General features: G+C 40.6%; 1 protein-coding gene across 5 annotated transcripts in view; it reads left to right on the plus strand.

Moving 5' to 3' along the window:
- Positions 1-21,428, plus strand: part of NAXD (NAD(P)HX dehydratase) — a 75,692-nt gene that overhangs the window by 35,458 nt on the left and 18,806 nt on the right. For all 5 annotated transcript variants that reach the window (XM_024206165.3, XM_024206182.3, XM_024206158.3 and 2 more), the window contains 4 exons: positions 3,009-3,117; positions 14,344-14,394; positions 14,477-14,581; positions 14,944-15,064. In XM_024206165.3, coding sequence (XP_024061933.1) covers positions 3,009-3,117; positions 14,344-14,394; positions 14,477-14,581; positions 14,944-15,064 — 386 coding nt within the window. The remainder of the gene's footprint in view (positions 1-3,008; positions 3,118-14,343; positions 14,395-14,476; positions 14,582-14,943; positions 15,065-21,428) is intronic.

Raw genomic sequence — 21,428 nt, forward strand, 5'->3', positions numbered from 1 at the left:
TCTCAGTGACCCAGAATTAGTAAAGTTTGACTACATTTATTTCAGAAACATTTTGGCTGTAGAGCAGTGTTATTTATCCCATAGCTCTTCACCTAGTAAGCAAGGACAGCAGACTGGTGGATCAAAAGAGCAGAGATGTAATGCAACTTCATGACTGGTTGTTAAAAATACCAGTGATAGATGAGATTTTCACCCTGTTGGGTTCTCAGACATACATTTATTTGTAACCAGACAAAATGCAAAGTGTCAGAGGCTTTGCTCAAGAAGGGGGAGAGACTGTCTATCCGTATTGGATGCCTTTCTACTGGACTGGGGAGAAGGTCTGCCTTATACCTTTTTCCCCTTCCCTCTCCTCCAAAGGTGATAAAGAAGATAAAACAAGACAGAGCCAAAATAATGTTGATTGCCCTAGCATGGGCAAGGCAACAGTGGTTCTCAGACCTTTTCCAGCTCTCCAAGGGTGTATATAGGCCTCTCCTTGTGACCAAAGACTTATTAAATTCTGCCCTTCTGTTGAGTTACCTCCTGACCCCCTATTATTGCATAACCTATAGGACTCTAATGTACCTTGGGAAATCTTGCATATCAGAAGTGTCTCAAGCATTGATTAACTCTAGAAAGCAGTTTACTAGAAGGTGTTATCTCAAGTGGAATAAGTTTGTGAAATGGGCAAGCAAGAAACATGTATCCATCAGTAGCAGCAATTGAATCTATTCTTGAATTCTTTAATTAAATCATTCGGGATTTTCTATATTCTCCTTTGAAAGTTCACCTAACAGCTATAGCTGTCCGTAATGTGTTGGTAGATAAATCAATCTTTGCACATAATACATTTAAGGAATTTATGAAAGGACTTGTCAGAATGTATCCATGCATAAAAGTTTCAGTCCCCATCCTGGGATCTCCAATTAGTCCTTACTCAGACTTCCTTTGAGGCCATGGCAGAGTGTTCTTTGTTCTACTTGTCTATCAAAATGGCTTTTGTCATAGCTGTGACATCAGCTAGACAAATGAGTGGATTAGATGCTTGCCTGGTGTATCCTTCATTCACTGTCTTCCAGAAGATACAGTGGTGCATTGCTCTAATCCTAGTTTTCTTCCCAGGGTGGTGTGTGTCTTTCACCTTAATCAAACGATTAATTATCCAGTGTCTTTTTCCTAGACCTTGTACTCATGTAGACAAGACAGAGCTGCATACTTTGGATGCTAAATGGCTTTGTGTCTTAACAGTGTCTTCATTTCATATGCTGATAACTGTATGGGGCACACTGTCTCTTCATAGACGCTACCTAATTGGATTAGGCAGTGCAAGCAGGAGCGCTATGAACTAGTATCCATTCCATCCCCCTGGGGGGTTAGATTACACTCTACTAGAGCAATGGCAGCCTTCGTAGCACACCTTAGACATGTTCAAATTGCGAAGATCTGTCAAGCTGCAACTTGGAGCTCTGTACACTTACAAAACACTACTCCCTAGACTTAGTATCTCAATGGAATGCGCAATTTGGAAGCGTGTTATTTTGATCCCTATTCAGTTAGGACCCCAAATCATACCTTCCTTACAGGAGGTGCTGCTTATCAAACTACCTCATGAGTGGGAATATCCAGAGGATACTAAAAGAAGGAATGAAGATTAATTACCTGTAATGAGAATTCTTTGAGATGGACTCTGCATTGTCACACTCCCTGCACACCTTCTCCTCTTTCTCAGAATCTCTGAGTCTGAAGAGGAAGTGGAGGGAACAGAGGTGGCAGAGGGCGTGAAGCCCCCTTTCATAGCCTCAGCCTTGGAATGTTCCAGAACGCAGAGGGGAGTGGTGGTGGTGGGATACATGATGCTTTCATTTGGCATTGTTCTGAGCAGGTTTTCCTGAGGTGTAGCCACTGGCACATCCCCAGTAGTGTGAATATGCAGAGTCCCTCTGAAAGAACTCTGTTACAGGTAAGTAACCTTCATATTCCTGTGGGAAATACAGCATGTATCGTAGGGAACAATTCTATAGGGAGAATGATTAGGTCTGAGAGGTCTCTTCCATCTGTAAGGCTTTTTCCAATATAGAAAGATGCACTGTTTTAACTAAATAGATGTAAAAATCAGTCTACTTAAACCAGTGCAAACCCATAATCCTAGCTGTATTTAAACCTGTTTAACCCTTTCTTAAGTTGGTAATGTATTGATACAGCTGTATTGGGGTTTGCACAAGTTGAACTAGCTCAACTGTTAAATCAGTTTCATTAAACAACTGCATTTTTCTAGTATACAAAAGGCCTCGTGTACTAATCTAATGGGAATCTATTATTTCTCCAATGGCACTTACCTTTATTCTGTAGTTTGCCAAGTTCCTCATACTGGCATAGTTTAAAACTCAAATCAGAATTTTGTAGAACTCCACTTGTTTGACTTTTTTACAGTAGAGGCGTACAGTAATGTCAGTAAGTGAACCTTACCTTTGGAAAAGTGAAGGATAAGTAAATAGATGCATCATTTACCACAAATCTATTTTTCAAAGGTGGTTTATTTACAGTTTTAGGTAGTGATTTGAGGGGAGTCTGTGCTCTATATAGAACAGAGAACACCAATCCTTTTAACTAATGAAATAGCTGGGCGTTTGGGCATAAAGATCCTGCTCTCTAGAACTCCTAATTAAGGCATTGATTGTGCAAGTAGATCCATGAGGGTGGATCTGTGTGGCATCCTGTTCAAGTGAACAGGATTCCTTGTGGGATCAGAATCTGCCTGCACAGATCTAATTGCAAGACTGGGGCCTGTGTTAACTCCTCAGAGAGCCCTCAGGCTCAGGCCCAGAATTGTTCCCAAGTCTCCTCTCCCCAGTAAGATAAAAACAAACCAACTTTCAACAAAACAAAAATCTGTTTATTTCACTAAGGGGCAAAAACCTGCATGATAGCAGTAATGTTTGGCTAACCTCAGATGTACATGGGAGACCCTAGATTTTAGATTTGATTGTGTTGAAAGTAAATGCTTTGTACTTGTTTTTTCTACTTAGTGACAGTCCTAATGCTGTTCATGAAGTGGAAAAGTGGTTGCCGCGACTGCATTCAGTTGTCATAGGACCTGGTTTAGGTAGAGATGACGTACTACTTGAGAATGCTAAGGTAACGTATACTCTAGTATTTTGCTCTACATCTTTGTTACTGAATTTTATAAACCAAGTTTGCAGCTTTTGTGCGGCTAAATGAATATTTTTCCGTGGGGTTATTGTATAATAGTCTTAATGGAGCCATTAAAATATAGTTTGAAAACAACATCTGTAATAGAATTACTGGCTATAAGTGAACCAAACTGCCTTCAAATGAACTTTCTATAAATGATTTCTTTTTGTTATGACTGGTAGTAGTTAAGATATGTTGGTCGCTAAATGTGAGTAACTATAATTTAAAGAGAAAAGTTAAAACTAGCAGTTGCCTAGCCTTTGTGGTGAGGGTCATAGATCTTAGGGCTTGTCTACGTGGCAAGTTGGTGCATGGCAAGCCACAGTGAGAATCTACAGCGCGCTAGACCACTGCACATTAACTCACTGTATGGACTCTGCTACCACACAGTAACAGTTACGAAGTACACTTGGATGTACTCCCCTTTCAAATGGGAGGCAAACTTGTACACTGTGGATTCATCCTTTGACTTGCTGCTAGCTTGCCATATAGACAAGCCCTAAGTTGTATTTTCACCATCAGAAACTCGGAGTGAGGCTTGAAGCTCATGCATCCAGGTGGTTATTTTGATCACTTTCATTTTGATGGTAAATCTGTAAAAACGAAGGCCAACATTTTCTAATGCAGGTGTCTAAAGTTAAGCACCTAACTCCATATTTAGGCTCCTAACTTTAGGCACCTGTGTTAGAAAATGTTGTCCCCAACCTCCTCTCCCCACCCCCCCCTTTTTTTTTTTAACAGATTCACCACCAAAATGGAAATGATCAAAAATAATCATTGAAATGCTTAAGCTTCAACTCGCTTTAGGCACCCAGGTTTGAAAACATTTTGCCAAGAACAATATCAGTAAGCAAATGTGTACCCACACATTGGAAGAGTTGCTATTCAATATAATAAATAAATATAAACTTTCTATTCTAGTTGAAGCAATATTCTTGCTTGTTTCATATCTTGGTGAAAAGTTTAAAAAAAGGGTATTTAAATATCTCTCTACACAGACAGGAACAATCTATTACACAGTTATTGCTGTCATATGTCAACAAACCAAAGTTAATGTTTCAGTCTAATGCCGGAAGCTGCATGTACAATACAGAACATTTTGGTGAAGCAAAATGCTGGGCTAATCAGTGACGGTAACAAAAAGTTGGATTGCTAGGTTTTTCAGAAATCTTGACATCTAAACGTGGAATTTATAAAACAGTAGATTCAAGAAACACTTAAATCAGAAGGTTAAAGTATCCTGAATGTGATGGAGAAAGAGTGATTTTTTGGGGGGATTTCTGCATTGAAACTGTGACTCATCTTCTGTTTATTTTTAAAAATTATTTGATGATGTATAGATGCTATATTAGTGAAAAGACACCATGCCCTGTGCCCCCACCGTCCCAGTGTGCTAACAGGTGGGGGGTTCTCTTTATTTATAGAGCTGGTCAAAAAATCCAATTTTATTTCTGTGAAAAACTTAGAACAAAACAATTTTTCATTAATAATGTTTACTTTTTTATGAGAAGTTTGTTTTTCAACAAAAAACTAAAACAAAATGATGGTAATGTTCCATTTCCATTTGAAATTTTTATTTCAAATTTTTGAAAAGCAAAACAAAAAGTTTAGAATTTTCAATGAAAAGTCCAAAACTTGGTTGAAATTGAAGGAAAAAAAAATTTGGTCTAAATATTTTGACCAGCTGATTTGTATCGTAGAAGAGGCTTCTATAGCCTTGTCTTCACTGATAAGAAAGGTGTGTGTTTTACCTCAGGGTAACTAACATACATATGCTATCCCTGAGGTAATAACACAGTGACGATAAGGTGCTTTAGTTTCGCCATGTGGTCAGCTAGTCAACCCCAACTTCAGGCAAGGGTATAGGGTTGACCTTGGCAAGCTTACCTTGTGGTAAAACTAAAATGTCTTGTCTTCACTGTGTTTTAACCATGGGGATAGCTCAGGCACATTAGTTGCCCTGAGGTGAAATATGCACTTTTTTTAGCAGAGAAGACAAAGCCTATCCGGATACGGGCTCCATTCTGCTGGGCACTGTACAAAAGCACATGTTTTGTGTGTGTTTTTTCTGGGTCAGTACAGGGTAGAAAGGGCCTACTTCTCAATCCCCTTTTGTGTTGCTTATTTGGATTTGTTTAAATATTGTATTCACCTGAGGCTTCAGTATGTGAGTGTAGTCAGGGCAGGTGAATCCCAGTCACTTACTTAGCGAGGCCTGGTGTTTCCATCATCTCTGTGCTAGAGATAGGTGCAGTCTGTTTGTTTCAGTGGTAAATGTAACTTTTGTAACTTTTTTTCTCCCAAGGGGAAAAAGCAACTACAGCAATTGGCCATTTAAATTTGTATTGAAAGGTGGGTTTTTGTATATCGTTTTCTTTTACAATATTTTTGGCTAGTCTAGGCAAGCTGCCTTATGCATATAGGAATGGGATGTAGGTTTGTAATTATCCCTTATATCTTTCTTTGACTGGCAGTGAAGATGGGAAAGAAGAGGGCTGTAAGATCTGCTCCTCTCTTGTGAGAGAGTGGAGGGCTTAGGGCTCTATCCATCTGTCTTAACTCTGATCTTGTCTGTAGTGTATGAACATCTCCATAGTACACCTCTAACCCGATATAACGCTGTTCTCGGGAGCCAAAAAATCTTACTGCGTTATAGGTGAAACTGCGTTCTATTGAACTTGCTTTGATCCGCCGGAGCGCGCAGCCCCCTCCTCCCCCCGGGAGTACTGCTTTACCGCATTATATCCGAATTCGTGTTATATCGGGGTAGAGGTGTGTCTGAGTGATCTAAGATACTAATAAATTCAGGCTTCTTATTTCTCATGTTAGGAACTATAAGGAAAGGAATAGATAAGACAGTAAATATCACAATGCCACTATATAAAACCATGGTACCCCCACACCTTGAATACTATCTGCTGTTCTGGTTGCCCCATCTCAAAAAAGATATATTAGAATTGGAAAAAAGTACAGAGAAGGGCAACAAAAATGATTAAGGATATGGAACAGCTTCCATATTAGGAGAAATTAAAAAGACTGGGAAATGACTGTTCGTCTTGGAAAAGAGATGAGTAAGGGGAGGGGGCTATGATAGAGGTCTATCAAATCACAGAGTGTGGAAAAAGTGAATAAGGAAGTGTTATTTACCCCTTCACATAAAACAAGAACCTGGCGTCACCCAATGAAATTAAAAGACTGCACTTGCCAGAGCCCATGTCAGAGTTGGGATGAACTCTAGTAAACGTATTAACATGCCGTGTAAGTACTTTAGTTGTTATGTTTTCTCTGTAATGCTTTGTTCCTTATAAAGTATGCTTGCTTACAAAGAGTTGTGTGGTAACTCGCATTTGTAGCAAACACTCTGCTGCCCATCTCTGAAGAGAAAAGAAGCAGGTGTCCTAGGACAACCTGACTGGGAATGACACAGTAAAGGAAAGGCAACTGTTCAGCCTGGGAATATCCTGGTCAGAAGGGAGAGAGACCCAAAAGAGGCAACAGCTGGGGAGCTGGAAGCCAAGAGTTGTTGCCCTTGCTGAACTATTGAGGGGAATACAGGGGCAGTTGCCCTGGACTGTGAACGCTCTTAATTGCGGATTCCAAGCAAGTGCACTGGCAAAGGATTCTTTTTGAATTCAGAGAGAAACTTAGCGGTAGGTCTTGCCTATATTTGTTTCCTGAGCAAAAGAAAACTGGGGAGTAATTTATATGCAGTTTCTCCAGTTTTTGTTGTTTCAGTGATTAGGTGTTTCTGCTTTTTTAATTTTTCCCAAATCATCTTAAGATTTCTTTTTTCCTCTGCCAAAGGCCACTCTCCTTCCCCCCCCCCTTTAAACTACAAGGGTGATGGTAAATTTTTTAATGCATTCTGTACATGTTAAAATTAAATCTCTTAACTAGCTTTCAGTTTGAATTGTATTAATACGTTCATACACAGAAGGGCAAATATTTTCATAAAATGGATGCCTTTGTTACCTAGGATTTTCAGACCCCCCCAGCACAAGTAACTTAACTCTTTCACTCCAGGCGGTATCAGGAATAAATCAATGAGAACACAGCAGTTTTGTCTGATAAAAGATTACTGCAAGTAAGCGTGCTCGATCTAAAACTTCAGTTTATTTGATTTAAGCACACACAGAGTTAAGCAATAGTTTTAGAACATCCCAGATACTTGTCTAGCATCTGGAACGATAGTGAGTAATTAACAGCAGGTTTGCAGTGACTAGTTGCTCAACCGCTGGGGGGGGGAGAAAAGGTGTCAGGAAAAAGTCTTTCAAGATGGCCTCAGAGGACTGCTCCAAATTACTCGATTATCTTGTCTTTTTATAACTAATTTTTACAAAACACATAACCCAGCAGGGGGTCACTATGAGCTATCATTTCTCCTAACTTCCAATAAACCTTTAATATCAGAGGGGCCCAGACTTAAGATCTTCCAACCACCAAGGTTTTCAGTCTCATTTGTTTACTTTTCTTTCCCCTCCTCCCATTCTGATTAACAGAAACTGCCAGCTAGTTTTGACTTTGCCTCTAAAAGCCTGCTTTCCAATAACCCTTAACTTCGTGGTGTTCTCTTTTATTAATTAATAGTGGCTGAATGCACATAACATGGTTGCAGTTGGCTTGATAATATTCTGGGGTACACACCCCTCAAATCCAGGGTAACACCTAAGTTGCTGACACATGTGTAGAGATTCAGGCTGGGGGTGGGGCTTGGGCTGAAGCTCAGGTTCCGAGACCCTCCTTCCTTGTGCGGTCTCGGAGCCCAGGCTCCAGCCTGAGCATGAATGTTTACATTGCAATTTTTAGCCCTGCAGCCCAAGTCCCGTGAGCCTGAGTCAAATGACCAAGGCCAGCTGTGGTCTTTTATTGCAGCGTTGATGTATCCCTGCAGTCAAGCTGGGTTCATTCTTTCTGTCTTTTAAATCTTAACCACTATTAAAGGTTCTGCAAGCCAAATCAAGCCCTCAGCACACGTGCCACTCCATAGCCTTCAGTGGGTTTGCACAAGTGTTAGTGTTGTTGGAACATAGTAATTCTATTTTTGGTGCATGAGGTAGAATAAAGTACTTTACTTATTTGCCATTTGTTTGCTCTACAAGTTTAACAGAAATAAAAAGGAGTACAATCTACTTTGTTATTAAAGGCAGCAGGTAAAAAGAAAGGAGCAGATCTGTTAATCAAGAAGATGCCATCTTTACATAGGTTCTTCTCAGAGTAGGTGCTTCTGACCCAGGGGGTGTTATAGAAAATTACTGTGTTGTTGTTGTTTGTTGTAGATTGAGGTTCAGCAGCAATAAAAATCTCTTGGGAACACTGGTTTAAATGTGTAAATCTGATGAGTTTTTCTTGAAGATGTTTCCACCCCTCAGTTCCTTCTCAACTGTCCTCGACTGAAGACAGGACTCTGGGCAGTGCTGATCCTCTTCCCTGGTTTCTGACGGAAACAATTGCAAAAAACATAGAAATAGTTTGTTAGTAACATCCCAGTTGTTTCCCTTCCTTTAGAATAGTTACTTAGTTTAAAAAACAACAACAAAAAAACCCACCTTTTTTCTTCGTTTGTCTCCCGCTGAGACACTCCCCGGCATTCCTAGTGCAATAATGCCAGGGGCTTCAGGATTCAAGAAATGTGCTTCCTGTCAGGACTCTATACCTAGGTCCGATGGACACTCATGTTGTGTGAAGTGCCTCGGCGAGACACACATCCCTGCAAAGTGTGTCCACTGCACGAGCCTCAAAACCAGGGCTCGTCATGACAGGGACCTGTGGCTGAAAATGCTTCTCATGCAGAAATCCCTGCAGCCGCCTCTGGAGACGGGCAATGGCAAATCTCACGCTCCCCGGCCAGGTCCAGACCAATTGGGAGCGCAGCTTCACCCTCTCAGGCAAAGACGCAGGAAGCCCAACTGTCTCCGTGCCGAGACTTTCACAAGGGTAAAAGTTCTTCTCATAGACTCATAGACTTTAAGGTCAGAAGGGACCATTATGGTCATCTAGTCTGACCTCCCGCATGATGCAGGCCACAAAAGCTGACCCACCCAATTTCCCTTATCTCAGCTGTTGAAGTCTCCAGATCGTGATTTAAAGACTTCAAGTCGCAGAGAATCCTCCAGCTTGCGACCCCTGCCCTATGCTGCGGAGGAAGGCAAAAAACCTCCAGGGCCTCTGCTAATCTACCCTGGAGGAAAATTCCTTCCCGACCCCAAATATGGCGATCAGTAGAACCCCGAGCATACAGGCAAGATTCTCCAGCCGGACCCACATTTTACCAGCGATGGCACGTTATTGCCGAATTGACTAAAATCAAGTTATCCCATCAAACCATTCCCTCCATAAACTTATCTAGCCTAATCTTGAAGCCAGAGAGGTCTTTCGCCCCCACCGTTTCCCTCAGAAGGCTGTTCCAAAATTTCACCCCTCTGACGGTTAGAAACCTTCGTCTAATTTCAAGCCTAAACTTCCCCACGGCCAGTTTATATCCATTCGTTCTCGTGTCCACATTAGTACTGAGCTGAAATAATTCCTCTCCCTCCCTGGTATTTATCCCTTTGATATATTTAAAGAGAGCAATCATATCCCCCCTCAGCCTTCTTTTGGTTAGGCTAAATAAACAGAGCTCCTCGAGTCTCCTTTCATAGGAAAGGTTTTCCATTCCTCGGATCATCCTAGTGGCCCTTCTCTGTACCCGTTCCAGTTTGAGTTCATCCTTTTTAAACATGGGAGACCAGAACTGCACGCAGTACTCCAAATGAAGTCTCACCAGTGCCTTGTATAATGGAAGCAGCACCTCCTTGTCCCTACTAGAAATACCTCGCCTAACGCATCCCAAGATCGCATTAGCTTTTTTCACAGCCATGTCACATTGCCGGCTCATAGTCATCCTGCGATCAACCAGGACTACGAGGTCCTTCTCCTCCTCCGTCACTTCCAACCGATGCGTCCCCAGCTTATAACTAAAATTCTTGTTAGTCATCCCTAAATGCATCACCTTACACTTCTCACTATTAAATCTCATCCTATTATTATTACTCCAATTTACAAGGTCATCTAAGTCTCCCTGCAGAATATCCCAATCCTTCTCCGAATTGGCAATGCCTCCCAACTTTGTGTCATCCGCAAACTTCATCAGCCCACTCTTACATTCGGTTCCGAGGTCAGTAATAAATAGATTAAATAAAATCGGACCCAAAACCGAACCTTGAGGAACCCCACTGGTGACCTCCCTCCAACCTGACAGTTCACCTTTCAGTACTACCCGCTGCAGTCTCCCCTTTAACCAGTTCTTTATCCACCTCTGGATTTTCATATCGATCCCCATCTTTTCTAATTTAACCAATAATTCCTCATGCGGTACCGTATCAAACGCTTTACTAAAATCGAGGTATATTAGATCCACCGCATTTCCTTTATCTAGAAGGTCTGTTACTTTCTCAAAGAAGGAGATCAGGTTGGTTTGGCACGATCTGCCTTTCGTAAACCCATGTTGTAATCTGTCCCAATTGCCATTTACCTCAAGGTCCTTAACTACTTTCTCCTTCAAAATTTTTTCCAAGACCTTGCATACTACAGAAGTTAAACTAACAGGCCTGTAGTTACCCGGGTCACTTTTTTTCCCCTTCTTGAAAATAGGAACCACATTAGCTATTTTCCAGTCCAACGGTACCACCCCCGAGTTTACAGATTCATTAAAAATTACTGCTAAGGGGCTCGCAATTTCTTGCGCCAGTTCCTTCAATATTCTAGGGTGAAGATCATCCGGTCCGCCCGATTTAGTCCCGTTTAGCTGGTGAAGTTTGGCTTCCACCTCTAATACTGTAATGTCAATCCCCCCTCCTTTATTCCCCTCTGTCCTGCTCTCTCTATTCCTAAGCCCTTCATTAGCCTTATTAAAGACCGATGCAAAATATTCATTTAGATATTGTGCCATGCCTAAATTATCCTTAATCTCCACTCCATCTACATTCTTCAGCGGTCCCACTTCCTCTTTCTTTGTTTTCTTCCTATTTATATGGCTATAAAACCTCTTACTATTGGATTTAATTCCCCTCGCAAGGTCCAACTCTACACGGCTTTTGGCCTTTCTCACCGCATCCCTACATGCTCTGACCTCAATAAGGTAGGTTTCCTTGCCGATCCCTCCCCTCTTCCATTCTTTGTACGCTTTCTGTTTTTTCTTAATCGCCTGTTTGAGACTCCCGCTCATCCAGCTAGGTCTAAATCTCCTGCCTAATAACCGTTTTCCCTTTCTCGGGATACAGGCCTCGGACAGCTCGTGCAACTTCAACTTGAAATAATCCCAGGTGTCATCTGCCTTTAGATCCTTAAGGATGTTAGCCCAATCCACTTCCCTAAGTAGTTGCCTGAATTTATTCTACGAGATCCTGACCCTCAGAGCTGACAGCACTGAAGGCAGGTGCCTCCAACCATCCCAGCACCTCAGCCATGGCTCCTGGGGAGCGCAGAGGCAGGGACCCGACCTCCTGTACCAGGAAGGTCTCCTCGGCACCGCTCCCCTCGGCACTGAAAATAGACCAGGTGCTGACTGTGCGCTCACCCTTTGACCAGCCACTCTCCCCACCTGAACTGGCTACCTTTACTGACAGCGAGCCTGATACGCAGCAGCAGCCGGAGTTCTCCCCACCTGCCTCTCCTCCTCCACCGGAACCTTTTGCACCTCAGGTCATGGCTCACAACCACCAGCCTCAGTTTCCCTACTTCGCCCCCCCCTCCCCATGGGCGGCACCTAACTTTTGTTATACGATGCCTTGGCCTCAGTGGTACCCTTGGCCAGCTCCTACTGCCACTCGCCCTCATGCTTCTTCCACCAGACCACACGCTCCTTCTGCGCCTCTATCTCCAGCTCCGTCTACTTCTAGAGCACCTGAACCCCCACTCTGAAGAGATGGGCTATGGACCATACCCTGATTCACCGACTCCGAACTCTCCATCAGCTCCAGACGGAACCCTCATGCCTCCGCTTCCACAGAATGTGGACGACTCTAAACAATTCCAGGAACTTTTCAAGAGGGTGGCATGGACCCTTACAGCAGAACTTGAATGGAAAATACAGGTAGTAGAGATGAGATACTTTTGTAAAACCCTGGGCATCTCCTACTTCGACCACGTCACTAATGAAGAGGTCCACAACATCATCACCCAATGCTCTGGTCATATGAAGACCTCCTGCTGACCATGAAGGAAGCGCAAGCGGAAGTGTTACGGCCATGTAACAAGATCTGGCCTATCCAAGATCATCCTCCAAGGGACAGTACAGGGAGAGAGAAGAAGAGGTAGACAGAAGAAGAGATGGATTGACAACATAAAAGAGTGGACAGGAATGGACTTAGCGGAGATTCAAATACTGACACACAATCGTCAGGGGGCAGACAATTGGTTGATTGCTTATCAATGATGGTGCCCCAACGACCAAAGTCGTTATGGGAGTGATGATGATAGACAAGACAGATTGGATACTCTTACTTGCTCTCCGTCATAATGCAAGAACAGAGTACATTTGGTGAATTTAAAACTGATAAAAAGAAATATTTTTTTTTACACAATACAGTAAAGCTTTGCCATCTGGCATGTTAGGGGAATGGTAGTTGCCAGTTAGTCAAAAATTCTGGTTAACTAAGAGTTATGCTTACCAATGGAATACCAATTTTCAAAGAATTAGAATGCAGTAAGTGAATAAAGTATAAAGTAGTATACAATTACTCACCAATCCAGTAGTAGTACTGCACTGCAGTGTGGTTGGTTTCTTAAAGCACTTGGGTGTATACAGGTGAAATTTTCTATACAGTAGGTTATCTTATGACACTACATATCACTATGGGCAGCGCATAGCGTACACCCAGATCACTAAAAATACACTTAACACTAAAACTATACTGAACATAATTTAATCGTTGATGATTCAGAAGGCACTTCAGGATCTTGCAATGCCTCAGGGTCATCATTACCAACATCAGTTATCACTGTTGATGTAGAAGGTGTAGGAGATTGGGCTGAATCTGTAATGACCCTATGACACACCCTGGAAGCTGCTTTTTTGAATAAATCCCTGATACCAGCTTGCTTACTTGTCTTCTGCCTCTTTTGCATAAAAGTTGAGTGCAGAATGTGCAATTGCATAACCTCCAGGGCAATAGACTAGTCCCGGTTACTAGATTGAAGATCTGTATTGGGAGATATTAGAAATGCCGATTAATAGAGCTTTCCGGTTGATAAAGTGCCTGATAACACAGATTTTACTGTGTATATAGTCAGTCTGTGGAGCTCATGGCCGTGTGATATCACCTAAACTCAAGCTTAGGGTTAAAAAAATGATTAGACATTTAGATGGATAACATCCACTGTAATGTTATATAGAGGGGAAAAGATCTAAACCCTCAAGCATCAGTACACAAGCCAATGACAAACAACATTGTAAAAGTTTTTATTAATCACTGCTGCCTTTCAGTTATGAAGGGACAGAGACACAGTTTATTTCTGGACTGGTATGTACTTGTTGCAAGAAACGTTGCAAATAAAAGTCCACCATTCCTGTTTGTTTTTAAATTCATTCTGCTAGTGTAAAATCTCCATTTTATAAGTGAAACTGCACATCTCATGTCTTTCTTGTCTCACAACATATGTTATTAACATAGTCGTATTACAATGTGGTTATAGTCAGAAAAGTGACTAAACTTAGCACAGTCTTGCTCAGTAGATACATTTCCTGAATGTATTTAGTTGTCGTCATCTTCCTTTTCTTTCCTGCATTTTACTTATTAGCATTGTGGAGCTGATACAGCTATGAGAGTGTGAGTTGGATTATTTTCTCATTCACACATCAACACAAATAATATCCTAGCTTCACTTGCAGGATTCCATTGCTGCTCGTTAAATGTGAACCAGAAACAGCACAGCTTATCTTTAAGACCTCCTACTAATTTTGCATTGCTAGCAATTAGAAGATATCATCTGTCTGTAAAATGCACAAATTTGATATGGAAGTGTCTTCTATCATACTCTAGCCATGTTTTTAATTCTTTCTTTGAAATGGTGATCTATATGACCAGACTCCTTAGGCAGCATTTTTTAGACTGAAATAAACTGCTGAATTTCATTTAGATCTTTTGGGAGTTAACCTACCAAGCGTCTTACAATCATTTGCATTTCTTGCAGGGTATTATAGAAAAAGCCAAGGTCAAAGGAATTCCGATTGTCATTGATGCTGTAAGTATTTTTTTTTATACCATTTATTTGTCTGACATTTAAAAAGCTATGAAATAATTTTTTTTTTAATTGTCTTGTGCAGGATGGATTGTGGCTCATTTCCCAACAGCCCTCTCTTATTCAAGGTTACCAGCGAGCGATACTTACTCCAAACTATATGGAGTTTAGCAGACTTTATGAAGCTATGGTGAGCTGCTGATTAATTTTTTGGTGATACATAAGTATGTATTTGTTACAATCTCAACGTATATTTTTTGAAAAATGAATCCAACACTTTCATATTGTTCCTTATCTATGTAAAAAGCATCCTGGGGATAAGTAAATCTGCATGTGATAGTTGTCATGACCACACTGGATCATTGCTTGGCACATCTTTAAAGCAATCAAAAAAGAGAGACGCTTTTGAAACAGTTTTCTTTTTTGGATGAATGGAAAGAATATAAAAAGTATAGAAAGACTGAATAATAAATCTTTTTTCATAGACTTAAATTGTTTGGTTTTGCATTAATGTTAAAATGAGTAATTCTGTATGGAATTCTTGTATTATAGCTTAGAGATCCTGTGGATAGCAATGATCACCATGGATGTGTGTTACGGCTCAGTCAAGCCATGGGGAATTTGACAATTGTTCAGAAAGGAGAAAGAGATCTTATTTCAGATGGAGAAAAAGGTAAATGAAGTCTTCAGCTGTATGATTATTTTGGTTTTTAGTGGGTTTTTTGTGTTTGTTTTTGTGTTTTTAAATTGTGGTCCATCTGTAGCTGATTCATTTGATTCAAGGATTGACTGACACATTTTTGCACAGCACTTCAGATGTCTTTTGAAGCTTGATGCTTAAAAAAGTGGGTGTGATTTTTAGTGGCTTTGATGTGCAAGTCCTTTAACTTCCCTGTTTCCCCTCTTTAAAATAGGCATAATACTTATCTACATCACATGGGTGTTGAGAAGCTTAATTTTTTTGTGAAGTTCTTTAAAATCCTCAGATGAAAGGAGTGCAATTATAAGTTCAATGTATTAACAAACTAGTTCCAGATGTATTTACTCAAGGGAAACTTAGTTGTTTCACTACATATTGATGTGACTGAGGAATGAAGATGTGTTGAATGGCTCCATCAACTGCCTGGTCACCTGATATTATCCATCCTCTTATATAGATCTGCGAGCTCTTTATCAACAACGCTACAGGCAGTGATATACATCACTTATGTCTATTAGACTTACTGTACATGCCACATACTTCAGACTTAGCAATATTTTTGCTAAATTCTTTGTAGATAACAGTTGCCCCTTTTAAAACTTCTATTTTAAAAAGTTGTTAAATTACTAGTTAGCAGTTTAAAAAAAGGAGTTGTTTGCTTGATGCCAAGATTTTCCAGTAATCAATAGAAAATTAAATCAAACAATGCCGTAATGCCCGTGTGACTGTGACACCATGTTTTACATAACAAATAAGAGATAGCTGAGGTCTACCAGGAGCTGATATGAACTACCAATCTCCGACATGTGTATATGCCACTTTAACAATTATTTTATATATACACTGTCAGAAGTCAAAATATCCTGACTTCCAGTGTATGGCTGTCCCATGGGTGTGCTGTTAGCTGCCAACAGTGTTTTAGTGCAATGTAGGATTTTTGCAATATTTGTTTTTCTTCACTGCTTCCTTATTACATACAGGTGTTTTCCTGGATGGTGGAAAGTGGGGGAATAGTTCTCTGTTCTCCTTTTGAAAATTGCCCATGCAGCTCCCCACTCCTTGGATAAGTGCATCCTCAGAGTTTTCTAGAAGATTGGGCCACTCAGCCCCCATCCTCTCTCCTCACACAGGATTCAGAGGCCATAAAACAGGGAGTGCCCCAACTGTTCTCCAGTGCCTTTTGACCACCAGGTGTGCAATGAGCTCAGAGCAGATGTGGTGTCTTTTGAGGTTTCCTAATTGTTTCTCTTCTCTCCCCCCCTCCCCCCGGCTCTATTGAGTACTATTTTTTCTTAGTTGTATAGCCATTCATTTTCTTTTTCATTTTAAAAAACAACTTTTTTTCAATTGCCAGGCCATTATATGTGTTGTCTGAGGCCCTGCTGTGTTAGGTTGCTTCCCTTGTTATATTGGTCTCATCAGACCATATATTCAATATTTTCCCTGTCTTGGGTCCTTCGACATCTCAGGCAGCATTGTTGATGTTGCTAAGAAAGCAGTCTTCAGGTCCTGGGCTTAATACAGGGGTATGATGTCTGTTACAAACGTCCATGTTTGTTTGTCTGTCATGCGTGGGAAGAGGTTATAACCAATACAAGTATTCAGTTTCCAAAGTGCATCTCAGACTCCTGTTGACAGAGGTTCTTTGGACTCAGCCACCTGAGTCTGGGGACTTCTGGCAATGTTAAGAGGCATTGTGATGCCACAGAACTGCTTCTCAAAATTGCACTGAGAGAGGAGGTACCGGTTGCTGCTTTTGTGCTGCAGCTAAGGACCAATCTCCATACCATGTCCCTCCAAGCTCTTTAGTCTTTACTTCTGCTGCTTCATCTGTAATTGTGGTCTCTTGTTTGATGTCTTTTTTTTATCAGATGAGACAACACACATGATGATTCTAGTTTGGGGAAAATCCATATCATCGGATTAGGAAAGTGTGCCCTGGGCACAATTCCATGTTCTGAAAGATTTTGTACTCCTGCTGCCTCCTTTTTTTTTTTAATTGCCGTTTTCCAACAATCTTTATCCCTTACCTTTCTCCTTCCAGGCATCTACTGCTTCAGCCTACGCATTTAGCACACTAATCCTTATTGTTTAAATACTGCAGTTTCCAGACTTCATCCTTACCTCTTACACATCTAGTGAAAAAAATTAAAAACTAAATCTGAATATGCTACAGAAAAGGTAAAAAAGTTGGAATTTTGAAGATAAAGCTTTCAGGCTGTTTTGTGCTTAGTTGGTGCAGAGGAAAGCCTTGAGCATACAGCTGTCTGTAGCAGTGAAAACTATAGGTTGATGAGCATTATTTTTTTATCGATTGATTACATTGGCTAATTGCATACTTCTGTTCAAATGATTGTAAGGCAAATATAGTCATCACATGTAGCCTTTTTCTTTGGTATTTGAATCTGACTGGCAGACTAAAGAAGCTCAATCTATTTAGCTTAACATGGAGAAGACTTGATCACAGTCTATAAGTACCTACATGGAAAGAAGATTTCTGATAGTAGGGGCCTTTAATCCAGCAGAAAAAAGCATAATGAGGTCCAGTGACTGGAAGCTGAAGATAGACAAATTCAGAATAAAATAAGACATGTATTTTTTAACTGTAAAGGTAATTAACCATGGGAATAATTTACCTAGGGACTTCATGGATTCTCAGTCACTCGATGTCTTTTTAAATCAAGACTGGATATCTTTGTAAAATATATGCTAAAGCACAAACAGAATATACGGGCTTGATGCAGAAGCCATTTGGTGCAATTCTGTGGCCTGTTATTCAGGAGGTCAGACTAGATTATCATAATGGGCCCTTCTGAGCTGTGAATTGTTCATTCACATACATAGTTCTCTGAGAAACCAGTAATAATTCTCTACTGTTTTTTCTGGAAAGTAAGAGGAGTTGTAATGTTTTTAAAAGTCTCAGCTTCAGGTATGCACTGCCAACTGCCCAGTGAACATAATTGGCAAGGCCTTTAATTAAGTTTTATACACGTTTTTTTTTTCTCTTCTTTTGCAATTCTACATTATAGCCTGGTCTACACTTGTTGACTTCCTGCTCTACAAAGATGTGCCCCACCATTCTGTTGGTAGGTGATATCAGTACCATCACTGATCAGGGCAGGCGTGAGTACTCAGCATAAGGGGAAAAGGTAAGTCAGCTTTTATTCAATATGGCACAGCTCTCTAAGGTTTTCTTTTTATTATTCTTTGGAGAACTGGGCAATAATAAAGTGTGGTTATACCGGTTTTTGTTCCTAACAAGTTTAAAATTTAGTTAGGTCCTTGAAGTGTCTGTATTTTGACTTTTTTTTTTTTAAATTGTGTTTTTCTCCAGCCCTGTATCAGTTACTGGCTTCCCTCCTCAAAGCATAGCTTGAAAAGACACAGTCTCTGACAAGTAGCCAGCTAGCTTCTTCCCCAAGCCTCCCTCTGCCAGTAGGTAGCAGCAGCATGCTACCCTCTCCAGTTCCTCTCCTACTGCCTGGAGACATGTGTATGAGAAAGTAGGAAAGCATCAGGTGAGGGGAGTATCTTGCTATTGAACAGAGGTTAAAAAGCCACCTCCTGGCATAAGAGCCAGTCCAGTGCCACTCAGGCCTTGAATTAAAGGTCCCACCTCCTCCCCCTACTCTCTTTTTATGGCTGGATAAGTGGCTATTCAGCTGCTTGTTAGAGTCCCTGTCTTGCTCGGCTGCTTTTGCAATGTCCGAGCATCCAATAGATTCTTCTGATCTCTTAATCAGAGGACAGGATGTTTGTTCCCTTTCTGCATCCCCAAGCTAGACCTGATTGAGAGATTGCAGTTCCAGTGCACTGGTTCGATATACACTCTACTGAGCACAGCCTATATTCTCCCTGGCACTATTCTACACCACCTGCCATCAGAGCAGCTCCTCTGTTCCTGTCTCCATCAAAGAAACAGAGATGACTGGAAAATTAAAATCAAATTTGACTTTTATTTTTTTTTTATTTTTTAACTTTCAAACAATTGGTTTCTTACTCTCAAGGACCTAGCTAAATTTTAAGTGTGATTAGGGAATATAACAGTATAAACACCCTTTAAATAAAAGCCAGCTTACCTTTCCCACATCACTAGAGTGATTACTCCAACCCTAGTCATTAGCATTTATATCGCTCTTCTTTTGCATGCTGGGGCATGTCACCAGGATTCCTTTGTGGACCAACCTGCAAAAGAGAAAAGGTTAAAATGTTACTCATTAGTATTAATAGTTGCAAGGTCAAATAAATGTATTGGGGATTTCATTCAAATTGAAATAACTTTCTTAAAGCTGAATCTTCCATTTAAGGAAGGAAAATGGTCCTTGATAGCTATCTGAAGTGGCCAAGTAAGATTTGTGTGTGAAAACTGATGTTGTCTGAGAGAAACTTTTGGAAGAAATATAATTCTGTTTGGGGCCAGACAGTATGTGAGACCTGCACTTACAGCACCTTTCATCTGAGGATCTCTGATTACTTTAAGAAGGTGGGTAAGAGGCATTATCCCCAATTTGTAGATGGGGAAACAAGCCCGGAGAAAGTTAAGTGACTTGCCTGACCTATTACAGACAGGAATTAGACAAGCATAGTCAGGAATATAACTCTGAATTCGTGTCTTGGTCTACAGCCTCGTTATACATATGTCACTTTAAATCTTTACACTAGTCATTATCTTTACCAGTGTTACTTAACATTTGGTCATAGCTAGAACTTGCCCATATCTCACATTTAAAATAGGAATAAATAAAAATAAAAAAACTTATGAACATGAATATCTAAAATTAACCTAATCATTCTGATTAACATTTTATAAATCAAGCATTGATGGCATACTACGAATAACCTGAGTTTTGCTGTGTTGAATATTTCCATGCATGTTGATTTTTCTGGTTATATCATGCCCATAATAGCAAGTGCTGTAAGTAAGACTGCTTGTTTAAAACCTACTGTTTTCACATAACTTCCTGATTTTAGGATGAAATTATCCATGATTGATATTAGCAAAAGATTAAATTATTTTTGGAGTTTTGGAGAACCTCCAGGCATTTTAATTTAAATGAAGGAAAAAAAGATTTTTTTTCCTAAGCATAGCATCCTCACAGGAGTCTCACTCTGGGTTTTGAGCACCCAGTGTGCTACAGAATAGGAACTCCTTCAGTTCAAAACTTTTTGGCAATGGTAGCTGGGCATGAGGGTTCTTATCTAATGTGCCCTCTTAATATCTAAGCACCTTACAATTTTTAATGTGTTTTAACCTCAATAGATCTTTGTGAGGTAGGGAAATGCCCATTTTATAGATGGGAAATACAAGCACAAGAGAGACGAAGTGACTTGCCTAGGGTCACATAGGAAGTCTATGGCAGAGCTAGGAAATGAACCAGGTCCACTGGACCAATTGAACCACTTTGCTCCAAATCTTCTCATGTCATATACTGATAGAGTTTAAGGCCAGAAGGTGACTGTTCGATCACCTAATCTGACCTACTGTGTGACATAGGCTATTAAATTTCACCCAGTTATCCCTATAGTGAATTCAAATCACTTGTTTGGCTAAAGCCAATCTTCCAGAAAGGCATTTTGTCTTGGTAGTTTGTTGCAATGGTTGATCACCCTCGCTGTAAAAATGTTGTACCTGACTTAAGTTGAATTTGTCTGGCTTTATCTTCCAGCCATTGGTTCTTGTTAAGCCTTTCTCCACTAAAAAGCCCCTTTATACCTCTTATTTTCTCTCTGTGAAGGTACTTACACACTGTAATCAAATCACCTCTTCATCTTCTTTTTGATAAGATATACAGATTGAGCTATTTGAGTCTTCCACCGTAAGGCATTTCCTATCCCTCAAATAACTTTTGTGGCTCTTTTCTGCACCATCTCCAATTTTTCAACATCGTTTTTAAAATGTGGGCACCAGAAGTGGACACAGTGTTCCAGTATCTGTTTCACCAGTGCTGTGTACAGAGGTAAAATAATCTCCGTACTTCTATTCACTTCTCCCCTGGGTATAGGTCCAAGGATGGCATTAGCCCATTTTGCCTCAGTATTGTGCTGGGAGCTCAAGTTCAGTTGTTTGTCCACTGTGGTGCCTTTTCAGAGTGACTGCTTTCCAAGATGCAGTTCCCCATTCTGTAGGTGTGGCCTGCATTCTTTGAATTTGGCTGTATCAAAATGCATTTTGTTTGCATGGGCCTAGGTTACAGAGAGATACAGATTGCTCCGTATGACTACCCTGTCCTCATTATTATTTACCTTTTTGCCAATCTGTCATTCGCAGATTTTATATTTACTTCTAGATTATTGATAAAAATGTTGAATAGTGTTGAGCTTGTAGCTAGAGTCCTAG

This window comes from Terrapene carolina, unplaced genomic scaffold (genome assembly GCF_002925995.2).
Source record: "Terrapene carolina triunguis isolate 2854851 unplaced genomic scaffold, T_m_triunguis-2.0 Scaffold21, whole genome shotgun sequence".
NCBI classification, from domain to species: Eukaryota; Metazoa; Chordata; order Testudines; family Emydidae; genus Terrapene; species Terrapene triunguis.